Raw genomic sequence first — 13,148 nt, 5'->3', positions numbered from 1 at the left:
TGACGTGATTTTGTGGCCCCGGATCCCGTGCGGTGATCCCGGTTCATAATATTGTTATTGAAATATAGGGGGGAAATCTGTTGGCTCAGTTCGGTTTAACAGAACGGTAAACTGTGATTGAAATCATTCAAGATTATTTCTAAAATCTATAAAGCGCAATGTTGTCGTTCAGATTAAAAGTAAATGTATCCTATTTCACAAACACCTCTCAATCTCTCTTATTTACTTAAACTTAACCTACAGATAAAACGTAAATTGATAGTTTTGTAAACAGCATCAAGTTACCCTAACAAGACACATCTATACTAATACTAGCTTTTGCCCGCGGCTTCGCTCCCGTCAACTGACTTCTCTACTTTACCCAATTTTTTGCATAAGAACCTTCTCCTGACAATAACAAACACAACAAAAATTATAAATTTAAAAAAACCCCCGACCCAAAAAAAGTACGTAATTAAACCCTATAAAAAGCAAAAAATAACTTTTAACACTACGTAAACTAAATTTTGTCGTGTCGGGGGACCGCTCTAATTCATTACTTTAGATACCTACGTGTTTTTTTTTTAAACGAATGTTGTAATTAGGTAGGTATCATTTGATTTATGTAAGTATTTATGAAGGTAAAAAGCGGTCCCCCGACACGTCAAAATTTAGTTTACGTAGTGTTAAAAGTTATTTTTTGCTTTTTATAGGGTTTAATTACGTACTTTTTTTGGGTCGGGGGTTTTTTTAAATTTATAATTTAATTTTATTTCATGCTTTTTAAAGGAGCTCCTTAATTTTTCCTTCTTTCATTTAATTTATTTTATCTTAAGAAGGGGTCGCTATGTGCGATCTCGGCCAAAGGAAGCTGTTTAACAATCCTCATGACAAACTGGCTCTGGGAGAATTGCACAGATTGAGAAACAATAAAGATTGACCTTTGGACATTCTAGATTTTCAGCAAAAATATAAATCGTTTTATCCGTTTCATTCCGGCATTCCAGGGTTTCATCCGCCACATCCCATTTCCAGCATCAGGTTCTCGTCAATCAGAAACATGAAGAGAACTCGTCAAGACAAATTCAACGAGCCCAAACTCGATGGGTTTACTAAAAGGCAGTTCAGGGTTACGTCTCCTACCTTCCTGCCCTAACAGCAGACCAGCTCAGTGGTTCCAAAAGACATTAGTGTTTCAAATTTCAGATCCCACATATACTTGCAAGTAAACTGAGCGTGTAACATTCCTATCACATCTAGCAAACGAGCTGATGACCTTGAAGACCTGAACCGATTTCCACCAAACATAGCTAAGAACACTCCCGACTGACATACCTTTTAAACAAAAAAAACCGCATTACAATCGGATCATCCGTTTGGGAGCTACGATGCCACATACACACACACACACACACACACACACACACACACACACACAGACACGTCAAACTTATAACACCCCGTCGTTTTTGCGTCGGGGGTTAAAAAAAGAATTAGCCAAATGAGGGTTTTTGAAATTTTTTCTGCCACCGGGTGGCGCCACGTATGCGTCTGGTCCAAACAGCTGTCAAATAGTATGGAATTGTAGGTGCCGAACTTATTGTTTATTGAAATTCTGTTATATTGGAAGTGTTATTGATTTTATTATGGACTACGGTCAGAATAAGGTTTCCGAACTAAAATTGAGCTAAGAGAGGGTGCAAAAGTCACTGGTACTAAGGAAAAGCTTGTTGAAATTTTTTTTAACACAATATGATTTAGTTTTTTTTATTTACTCAACCGCAATAGTAAAACAATAATGCAGTGCTTTAATTATAAAATAAAAAAACACTAAAATCGTTCACTATTCATAGTAAAGATAAGCACTTTGACAGTTATCTGGACCTGACGACTCGGTGCTGCCACCTGGTGGACGCCATTTTACGAAACCCTCATTGGTCCAGGCGTTGTTGAGTTATGCGCTTACCAACACATTTTGCGATTCATTTTTATATTATAGATCAGTGGTTCTTAACCTTTTTGGCATGAGGGACCACTTTACCAAAAGTTTGCTTTGCGGGGACCACCACATTGGTTTACCTAAATTGAGGGTTCTTTGATAAAGAATACAAGCATACTTTATAATTAGCACTCATTTCTTTATTATTTAGCTAAAAACAAAAATTAACAGATTTTAATGTAATGAGAATTTTGTGATAACAATCGTCCAAGTAAGTTTCCAAAAGCGCGAGCGAAGCGAGCGCAAAATTTTTTCGGACTCAAACCAAAAATTACGTAAAATGTGGCAAAACACTCAACTTTTTGTTTGTTGACAGACGCGAATATAGGGGCACACGCGAGCGAAGCGAGCGCGAAATTTTAATTATTTTTTAAGACTCAAACCAAAAATTAGGTAAAAAGTGGCCCAAACGTACTTAACTTTTTGTTTGTCGACAAACGCGTATATAAGGGCACACGCGAGCGAAGCGAGCGCGAAATTTTAATTATTTTTTACGAATCAAAGCCAAAATTACCTAAAATGTAGCCCAAACATATTTTTTTTCTATTAGACAAGTAAGATGGATATCTTATATACGTCCATTCGAAAACCCCTGTTCGCATAGGTAAGTCGTTAAAAATAAAGTTAGACAACGTATAGCAACGTCGCGAAGCCAAGCTTCGCGGACCACTTGGAATGCCTCCAGGGACCACCAGTGGTCCGCGGACCACCGGTTAAGAACCACTGTTATAGATTATAAAGAGGAAAACTTTGTTTGTTTGGTTGTAATGAATAGGCTCAAAAACTACTGGACCGTTTTTAAAAATTCTTTCACCATTCGAAAGCTACTTTATCCACGAGTAACATAGGCTACATTTTATCCCGGTACGGGCAGTAGTTGCCACGGGACGCGGGTGAAACCGCGGGAAAACGGCTAGTTATTAGATAAGCAAGTTCAATCAAAAGGCCGTCAATAGGACGCCGGCTTAATGCAGACGGTAGGAAATCAATAAATATGCATTATTGATAAACTATTCAGCTTTATGTTCTATGAGGGGTTATTGGCGAACTGTCTTTGTAAAAAAATGGATCAATAAGGCTAAGAACTCACGGAGCGATTTTTAACCGTGCCCGCCGCGGCTGCGGGCCCGTAGCTTCTGTAGAATGCAGATATACATGTAAAAAATTAAAGCACATTTCACGACGCGATTTACGCCCGCAGTCTGCGCGTTTGCTTGCGGGTCCCGCTGCACCGGCGGGCAACTAGTAGAATCGCGCGGGCCGCGGTCACCCGCAGCCTCGGCGGGTTGCGCCCGCCGAGGCTGCGGTCGATTGGCCGGCGATCGCATTGGCGCACCTGCCCGTCTTGCGTCTTGCGATCATCGCCCGCCACGTTTGCGGGCGATAATCTCAACCGCGACGGCTGTGTAACCGCGCAAATAAACGGTCTCGTGAGTTTGGAAATAAAAACGCAGTTCCGCCACCGCGGCGGGCACGGTTAAAAATCGCTCCGTGAGTTCTTAGCCTTATACTGGCAATTAGTGGCAGTATTCCAACTTCGCAACAGGCGGAAGGGTCAAGCGAGTTTTAAATTACGTAAACGTATACTGTGGATCGATGCACTAAAATGCACATCTATTTCAGTTTTGCCAATTATTTATCAAAGTGAAAACTATACAGATTTAAATTTGCTTACATAAGTCTGCATGGCGCCACGGGTTCGACCTTATTACCGTTAAAACGTGACTAACAAATATACAAGAACCTACGGCAGGTCAGCTCTTCAACCCAAACTCGAGAATTAGTCTATTTATTGGTTGTTGGCATAATAGATATTCCAATACCGAACCTCGCGGAAACGAAATAATTTCGTACGTTGACCTCAGGCTAGCGTGAAAGCTAATGTGCGATCGAGACGGCTATACAACTACGCGGGTGTTACAAGGACGTATACGTAGGTCAACGTACGGAATTCTTTCATTTCCGGGCACGTTATTTAGATATGATAAATGATGATGTAAAATATGTAAGGTCAGTAGGAAATGAGAGACACCGATTAGTTTGTTACGTGCTCATTGCCGATATCAGTATAACATGCGTGAATCTACATATTATCATAAGGGGGCGGAACCACCATCATAACAATTCAGGAGAATATTTTATCATTCGAGGAAAAAAAGATATTATGTTTACAATGTATACGTGAATGGGTTTTTTAATTCCTTTTATATCACGCGTCCTAAAACTGAATGATAACTTGGAAGTGGGTGAGAGGTCAAACTACCCCACACAGGGAAACGTAATGATAACAGATTTTAAGGAAAAGTTGTCTTGCACTGGAATAAATACACACCATACAAAAGTGTAAAGAAAGGATAATTCAGACGTAACTTCTGACATCCAATACAGAAAAAAAATATTTCTTTTTTTGAACAGTTAGAATAGTAATATAAATCCTTAAGTTTTCCAGCATCCTAAAAACAAATAGTAAATACCCCACATAAAGGATATCCATCCATTTTTAATCCCATCAGTTTTTCAAGAAGGCATATTGTAATCCAGCCACAAACTAAATCCTTCCCCAAACCACACAACCGTCAGCCCAATATAACATTACATTGTAATCCAATTCACCTAATTTCCTGTTCATTATCCTTTGAACGTCCATTCACGAACGTTGCTACCGCAACTTGTCATAAGTCAACAAGGCCAATATACTGGATGGTAGTAAGGCCTATCATAATGTTCGTACGTCAACTTGTCATATGTGAGCACAGACAATGTGGTGCATGGTAATAAGGCCTATTGTTTTAAGTTCCACTAGGGAACGAGTTATTATAAAACAATGAGATAAGTACACCCACAGCTGTCATTCGTATTTCCTGGGCTACTTTCACTGTATTGTGATTGGAAAATTATTTGTTGGTGATGTCCGGTACTGATTTGAAGGCCTAACTGATGAAATTAATTCCAGGGTTGTTTGGGTTTTCCTTTGAAAAAGGTTCCCTTAAAAAAGATTTAATTAAAAAATATTACTACATATTATTTGTTTGCTCCTACATTTTCACTATAGTGAAAAATTACTTTTAAAAATTTCAGCTTTCTATAAAAATAGAGATAGTATTTAATAATAGAAAGTATTTAATTTGGGATTACAGTCAAAATTGATTTTACATGTTAATTCAGAAATTATGTCACATGTAGTTTTTTCTAAAACTCAATACTGATACTGCTGTGACCTTGGCAGCTACACACCTACCGCACACCCAGTAACATTGCCATACAATAGTGTATTAAATTACTCATTAGACAGTTGACGAGAACGACACAATGTGTAGTATATTCAAAACAGAAGGCTTACAATAATGTTTTAAAATTAATAATTTATTATTGTGTTAATCATTGGTTATCTATAACTCAGTAACTTAGTATGTTAGATTTGATTTTATCTTTGATGGTATTTGATTATCTACAAATACAGAGATGAAATCGTAAATGATATCATATTTTTATTTTTTTTACTACTCCATCATCATCATCAATTTTTATTGTCCAACTACTGGGCGCATTGTCACTAATTTAAAAACTGAGTAGGTATTATGTTTAATAAAACAGATATTGAGTAACACTGTTTATTAAATACGTAAGCACTAGGTAGCCTTACACAAGATTGAATATAATTTATGTAGTAATTGAATAAATCTTGTTATATAAAAGGATCCTTAAGTACCCACATAATAAATACACAACAAAAACAATATAAAAATTATTGTATCTTGTGTATATCTGCGTTCTGACATACAACAGGTTAATCACCATAATTAGACTTTTCTTTCAGCTCATCCCACACACTCATACTTGAAGAGTTTGTTCCTTACCCACTAGGGTTGACGTTCTCCCCAGCCGCCTCCAAGTGCGTGGTACAGTTCGAGCCTGTAACACCGGCGTCACCCGGGACCTTAGGTCGCAGGGAAGACTTCGGTCTCGCCCTCCTGCCTATGCTAAGAGCTGCTTCTCCCCCATCCCACCCCTTCAAAGTCCTGTCGTGTGCACAGCGCACATTCCCATCCCTCGCACATACAGTCACTTCCAACCCCAGTCAAACTCCTAACCCTTTCCCAGTTTTTCCCCCAACCCCTCCACAATCCAACTCCACTCCTTACCGTGATCCTTGTGACTAAGTGGTTGCGGGCCCGTCCATCACTTATTCTCTGATGATGGCGGGTAGGAGTGAACAGTCACCTGCGCTAGGACCTGCGCAGTCGAGCGCCGTAAGTGGGGATGAAGGAATCCTGGGGGGTTGAGCCAAGCGGCGCTGGCGGTAATGCGTCCGTGCGGCAACACGCCCCCTTTGGTCTGGATTTCACGCGAAACGGTTGCCCTACCTTAGAGCCATGGGTTAGGGAAATGGCCAATCGTGTCCCGTCAGAGGGCCACAGGCGAGGGACGTGGGGTCCGCGAAAGCCGTCCTTGGGCGGCCGTAGCGGTGGTGAAGGTCATGCTGACGGTGCAAGTGAAGGTTGGAAGTCGGGACTTTCTGCTCCAGACTCCAGCCTGATCGAGTGCCCGATGTCGCACTGTAAGCCAGCCTCGCGTTCCTATATCTACCGGGTAGTCCTAGCGTGCCTACCTTCAGTAGGGCGCTCCCAGTTGCGGGCTCCATGGAGGGTGGGAGCTCGGTAGATGAAACTAAAATAATCAAAAATATGGATAACACTAAAATAAATTTTACCGGCGTAAGGGTGGAGTCAGCGAAAGCCGACGACACTCCTACGACCTGCGCGAACACCGCGCATTCTGCCCCGTGGGCAATGCGACAAAGGTCCAGGCATGGCGAGAACCGTGCCGAAGACCAAACGTCAAAGCAGGAGGAAGGGACCAGGTAAAGCTGGTACCGACTCCACAAACAGGGCGAGGGTTATAGGTACGGGTAAAACCAGTACCGACCCAAGCACCCGTGACGGTTCCGTCGGCGGCTCACCCCCTCGGCGGTCCTCACATAACACAGCACACCGAGCAAATTGCTCCACATGCCGGCACCTCCGGGCCATCTGCCTCCGTCAACGCGGATACGGTAACCCGGACTGAGGACTACTTCTCCTCCGCATGGCAGGTGCAAAAACGCAAGGGCAAGGGGAAACAAACTCCACAACCCCAACGCCCTAACCAAAACCAACATGGCGTGAGCTCCAAGAAGAGGAAGATCAACCCACGCCAGCGCAGGCGAGCGCGCATGAACGCGAACGCCGCGCCCGACACACCAGCTCTACCCGCTGCCCCAACCTCCGGCCAGCCATGCTTCTGTGCCGGTGGGCGTACACAGGCCCAGGCAGGCGAAAGCCGACCTGGACCGAGTGGTCGTCCGCCGGGCGCGGGGGCCGGCAGGCCGGTGAAGGAAGGGGACGAAACAATAAGCCCTGCAGGTGAGGTACAGACAGCTGCCAAACGCGCTCTGAACGAGACACTTTCGCCCCGTGGGAAGCGCAAACGACAGTGCCTGGACCCGTCCAAGCGGGCCACTCCTCGGGTAAGCTACGCTCAAGCAACCAAGAAGTCCCTGTGCATCGCAGTTACATGCGGCCACACCGGGATCCTAACAAAGGACGTAGCGGACACGATACTGACGGGGATACAGAAGACCATCCTAAAGGAGGCATGGTCCCCGAACAACAAACAACCGGGGCCAGCTTTTAATGGTAAGCCGGTTTACACAGAAGGCGTCCTGAAGCTGTGGTGCTCCAACGACCACACTTTGACATGGCTTCAAAAAACCATCGCCGACTTGGCCCTTTCAACCGGCCACCAGCTGATCATCAAGAGCCAGTCGGAAATTACACGAAGGATCAGGTGTGGCATCCTGATCCCTAATGAACAGGGGGCCATCACCGACTCGCGAGACATCGGGCGGATTCTGGCATACCAGAACCCGCAGATCGCGGTCGACAGGTGGGTGCTCAAAGACAGGAGAAGCAGCAAGGCGCCAGCTTTGTGGTGGTGGGAATCCCGGAGGAACAAATCGCGACCCTGATGAAGTCCGGGCGCCGCCTCGCCTTCGGGCTGGGTGCGGTGTACGTGAAATTCCAGGGTCACAACGGCAAGTTTGCCGATACTCCGCCGGGATGGGACCCCGCCACTTTCACCATCCAGAAACAGCCTGGCACAAGTACCACGACCAGCGAGGGCGCTGGCCCCACCGAGGGCCCTGCGGTGCCCGTACCCGCAACCGTCCCCTCACAGGACGACGACCCGGAAGAAGCCCTTCTGACGGGTTCAGACCTGGAGGGGGACGAAGTCGAGTCCGGGGACCTGCTGGCCGGGCTACAGCTTGGAGGAGACGAGGAGGGCGCAATCTGCGATGGCGTCCCCTTCTTCGTCGACAATTAAAATCCTCCAAGCAAACCTCCACCACAGCCAAACCGCGACGGCTCAGCTGCGCAAATGGTTGGAGGTTCAACACACGGCCATTGCCCTAATCCAGGAGCCGTGGGTCAGGGCCGGCCAAATCAGAGGACTCTCCAATCTTGGAGGTAAGATTCACGTAGACATACATCACGACCATCCCAGGGCGTGCATCTATACAACAAAAACATAAAACACAGTTTTATCAGATTTCTGTTGCAGAGACCAATCTGCCATCTCAATACAGCAACCTGCTTTAAACATGGAGATCACCCTCGCCTCGGTATACATGCCCGAAGCAGAGGAGCCTCCTCCCTACGACCTCGCCCGCCTGGTGAATCACTGCGAGAGAAGGGAAGGAAGTGATTATCGGTACTGACTCCAACGCACACCACCCTTTGTGGGGAATGGATACACACAACGATAGGGTAAGACCTTATTTGATTACTTATTCACAACCAACCTATCACTAATAAACACTGGATCAGAACCAACTTTCGTCACTAGACGAAGTCAAACAATTATAGACCTGACTCTCGCATCAGAGAGCGTAGCGGAGCTAATCACAGGATGGCATGTCTCTAAGGAGGCATCTTGCTCAGACCACAGATGGATCCGCTTTGACCTACAGGTCTGTATACAAGAAACACCACCGAAACGGAACCCACGCAATACGGACCGCGCGACGTACACCCGTACGCTCAGCACCAAACTTGCGCAACTCGGGGACCCTACAAATTACGTGGACACAGAACAAATTGACGAACAGGTAAGCTACCTCACACAGTCAATGATAGACAGCTATCAAACAGCCTGCCCCGAAACTGCATACCAGAAAACACCAGGGAAACAACCATGGTGGGGTGCGGAACTAGAACGCAGGCGTAAACAAGTGAGAAAACTCTAAACAGAGCAATGAATACATGTGCCGACGAGGATTGGGACGACTATAAGGCGGCCAAATCAAGGTACAAGAAATGCATCAGATTCCGAAGTACCAGGGATGGCGCAAGTTCTGTGGTAACATCGAGTCCTGTCAACAAGCAAACAGGGTAAGGAAAATCCTAGCACAACAAAACACACCTGGTCTGGGCACTCTCCGAAAACCAGACAACACACATACCACATCGCCGGAAGAAACGAAGCGCGTCCTAATTGAGACCCACTTCCCAGGATGCGTTTTCACGCAAAATGTAGAATGGCATGAGGTAACACAAACACCAACTGAAGAAGATTGGTCATACGCACAAAATCGTCACAATGGAAAAACTCCATTGGGCAATTCAAAGCTTCCACCCATACAAAGCAGCAGGTCCGGACGGAATCTTCCCAGCGCTCCTGCAATGGGGAGGACCATACATCTCATATAGACTATTAAGACTAATGAGAGCATGCCTGGCTTTTCGATATGTCCCCAAAAATGGAGGGAGGTCAAAGTAGTCTTTATCCCAAAGCCAGGTAAAGGAGACTACACAAGCGCAAAATCTTACAGACCAATCAGCCTGACATCCTTTGCTCTAAAAACCCTGGAAAGGTTATGTGAGCGAGAGCTGAGGGACGGTGCGCTAAGAAACAACCCCCTGCATCCGAATCAGCACGCATATAGCTCGGGGAAATCAACAGAATCAGCGCTTCATCTGGTAGTAAGCCGGATAGAGGAGGCAATAGAACAAAAAGGCATCTGCCTTGGCACCTTTATAGACATTGAGGGAGCCTTTGATAAAACAAACTTCGTTAGCATAACAACGAGTTTACTCAGACACAGAGTTAACCCGATGCTAACTGATTGGATCACAAACATGCTCAGCAAACGCGTGGTACGCTTTGAAGATGATGACAAATCAGCACTAATAGCCAGAGGATGTCCACAGGAGGGTACTGTCCCCGCTCCTGTGGAATCTAGTGATTAATGATCTCATCACAAAACTAAACGCAAACCACGACTACACAATAGGTTATGCGGATGACCTTGCCATCCTCATCTCAGGCAAGGTAACTGACACTATCTGCAACCTTACTCAACAGGCCCTACGAATCGTAGAACAGTGGTGCAGGGAATTTGACCTTTCAGTAAACCCCACCAAGACTGAGTTAGTCATGTTCACAAACAAACGAACGTTGGGACCGTACAAACTACCTAAACTCTTCAATACAGAACTCAAACTATCCAACGAAGTCAAATACCTTGGCGTCACTCTGGACAGTAAGCTGAAATGGAGTAATCATATAGACAATAAAGTAAACAGAGCCAGCATTACCTTTTGGCAATGTAAGAAAATGATAGGGAAGAAATGGGGCTTATCCCTAAGATAATACTATGGCTATACAAAACAGTGATCCGCCCCATGATCACTTACGGCGCCTTAGTCTGGTGGCCCAAAACCGACCAAACTACAGTCGCAAATAAACTGGCGCGAGTCCAAAGACAAGCCTGCATGGCAGCCACAGGTGGCATGAGGACAACACCAACGGCAGCGTTGGAAGCCATGCTAGGTCTGCCGCCGCTGAACCTCTTTGCACAGCAAGAAGCAGCAATGACGGCTCTAAGACTCAAAACCCTTAATCTCTGGAGCAAGTTGCCTACAAAACACACAACTATACTAAACAATCTTTATGCAGACTTTCCCATTATGCAGGCTATAAACGACCGCATACCCAAAGTCTTTATATTCGATAAGAAATACAGGATCCAACTTTTGAGGATCATCGTTACGAGGGACATAATCCCAAAGAACTAAGAATTTTCACCGACGGATCCAAAACAAGCACCGGCACAGGTTCAGGCCTCTTCTCAGAAGACCTAAACATACACATATTCACACCCCTAGGAGTACATAATACAGTATTCCAAGCTGAATGTATAGGCATCTCCTAGCGGCCGAAGCAGTCATAAAGCGGGAAGTAACCGGTCACTCTATCCGAATACTCTCAGATAGCATGGCAGTAATACAGGCCCTAAGCAAACACTGCGCAAACTCCGGCCTTATACACGAGTGCCACCAACGGTTAAACAAGGTAGGCAGTTTAAATAACATAACCATTCAATGGATAAAAGGACACAGTGGCTCCCGAGGCAACGATGCAGCGGATGAGCTGGCGAGGGGATCAGACCAAACAGCAGTAGGACCAGAACCCATACTGCCACCCCTTCGGCCACCTACGAACACTGGTAAGACAGCGTACTAGGCACAAACACAACCACCTCTGGACTAACCACAGCAGCGTGCAGGCAGGCGAAGATGGCCCTCCCGACCATCAACGATCGCCTCACTAAACAGCTGATGGGCCTATCAAAGCAGAATTTACGTAAGTTTACGGCAGTTCTAACTGGACACGGCTCCTTCAATAAACACCTCTATGTTATAGGAGTTACAGACAGTCCCTTATGCAGAGCCTGCATGGGGGAAGAAGAAACAGCGGCACACGTGCTACTAGACTGCCCTGAAACCGCCATATACAGGGCTAAGTACTTCGGTAACCCAGGTACTATCCAAGAGATAGTCAGCAGAATTAAACCTCTGCTGGCTTTTCTCGAGGAGTTGGGGTGGATCGAGTGAATAAACACCCATTATCACCCTCACACGCAAAATACGCGCTTTGTCGTGGAGTTGCGGAAACCAGCCCGAGTAATCTAATCTAATCTAATCTAATCCTTACCCACTAAAACTTAAATTATTATAAAATACAGTCACATACTAAACTGTCTATTTATTCCTATTCCACTATAAGAGCATGATAAAGTATTCAAACCTATTGCATCTCATTTCTAAACAGTGATAATTAGAAGTAATTAATGCAAACTAAGAATGGTACAAAAAACAAGGATTTCTGAGTAATAACTCAATCAATTGATTGTGAAAAGTGGGCGGTCATGTAGGTCATGTTGTTTCATAATGCTGTTAACAAAACACTTTACATTGTTATTAAGTTCTTTGATCGTAAGAAAAAAACAGTTAACGAATTGTAAGACTGATAATGTAATTGTTTGTATAAATTTATAATTAATAAAAAAAAATATTAATCTCATGTGAACTGTATGTTGAAATAAAAATAATATGATTTATGAAGGTAGACACAGATTTCTTATCCATACTGATGGTTATAAATCAATCACTCACCTTGTACTTCAAGACTTTGTAGGCATCCACGAATATCGCTCTTTCAAGGAGACTAGCTCTCTGACAAAATGCTATGGAGTCAGCTTCACATCTTGACGTGATCAAGTTGGTGAGGTTCTGGCGCTGCTGCGAGCACACCCAGGCCACCTGCAACAACTCCAGAGCCCGCTTCTCCACCTCCTCATTGAGTTTTTGCAACAGCTGCCTCTCAGAGTTGATAAATATCTTTTCTCGCCTCAGCTGATTCGCAAGCTCGGCGATGTTCATACATCCCTCCGACGTTGATTGCATCATGATGGTTCACAATCAGACGCACAACAACAAACACATTTCGCACTTAAAAGTATATAAAATTGTATTTTCACGTCATTTCAATTTAGGGAAACAAGTTTCTGACACTTTTTCACTTCCTTCATTACGCTTGCGTACTGAACCACACAATTATTTAATCCTATCCATTAGATTTAAATCGTGTGCAGTTAAATTTTGGAAGGACACCCACTATTTCTTACGATTTACTAGTGAAAATTTCTCGTTTTCTCTTTTCGGAAAGTATGGCAAAAACACAGAACATATATACCCTAAAGGGGCAAAAAGACGAGAAACGCGAAATGAATTGTGTATTTTTATGCTTCAAATCATTGTCTTTTGAGATTTGAATGAATGAATGACCA

The 13,148-nt window shown here is 44.4% G+C and overlaps 2 protein-coding genes across 2 annotated transcripts in view; one reads left to right on the top strand and one right to left on the bottom strand.

Annotated features, from left to right (window-relative positions):
- The window catches only part of LOC110379841 (GTPase-activating protein and VPS9 domain-containing protein 1), a 39,210-nt gene extending 26,144 nt beyond the window's left edge, over nucleotides 1–13,066 (bottom strand). Inside the window, exon 1 of the mRNA XM_064034661.1 lies at nucleotides 12,475–13,066. Coding sequence (XP_063890731.1) covers nucleotides 12,475–12,768 — 294 coding nt within the window. The 5' untranslated portion in view covers nucleotides 12,769–13,066. The remainder of the gene's footprint in view (nucleotides 1–12,474) is intronic.
- LOC135116954 (uncharacterized) lies at nucleotides 6,365–8,708 on the top strand. Its single transcript, XM_064034959.1, has 4 exons — nucleotides 6,365–6,625; nucleotides 6,699–6,839; nucleotides 6,882–8,484; nucleotides 8,579–8,708. The coding sequence occupies exons 1-3, from the start codon at nucleotides 6,365–6,367 to the stop codon at nucleotides 7,983–7,985; spliced, it is 1,506 nt and encodes a 501-aa protein (XP_063891029.1). The 3' UTR covers nucleotides 7,986–8,484; nucleotides 8,579–8,708.
- Nucleotides 13,067–13,148: the final 82 nt, after the last annotated feature.

The sequence above is a fragment of the Helicoverpa armigera genome, chromosome 5 (assembly GCF_030705265.1).
Source record: "Helicoverpa armigera isolate CAAS_96S chromosome 5, ASM3070526v1, whole genome shotgun sequence".
Lineage (NCBI taxonomy): Eukaryota > Metazoa > Arthropoda > Insecta > Lepidoptera > Noctuidae > Helicoverpa > Helicoverpa armigera.
Note: the sequence above shows the minus strand (reverse complement) of the source record. Positions and strands in the feature narration are given on the sequence as shown.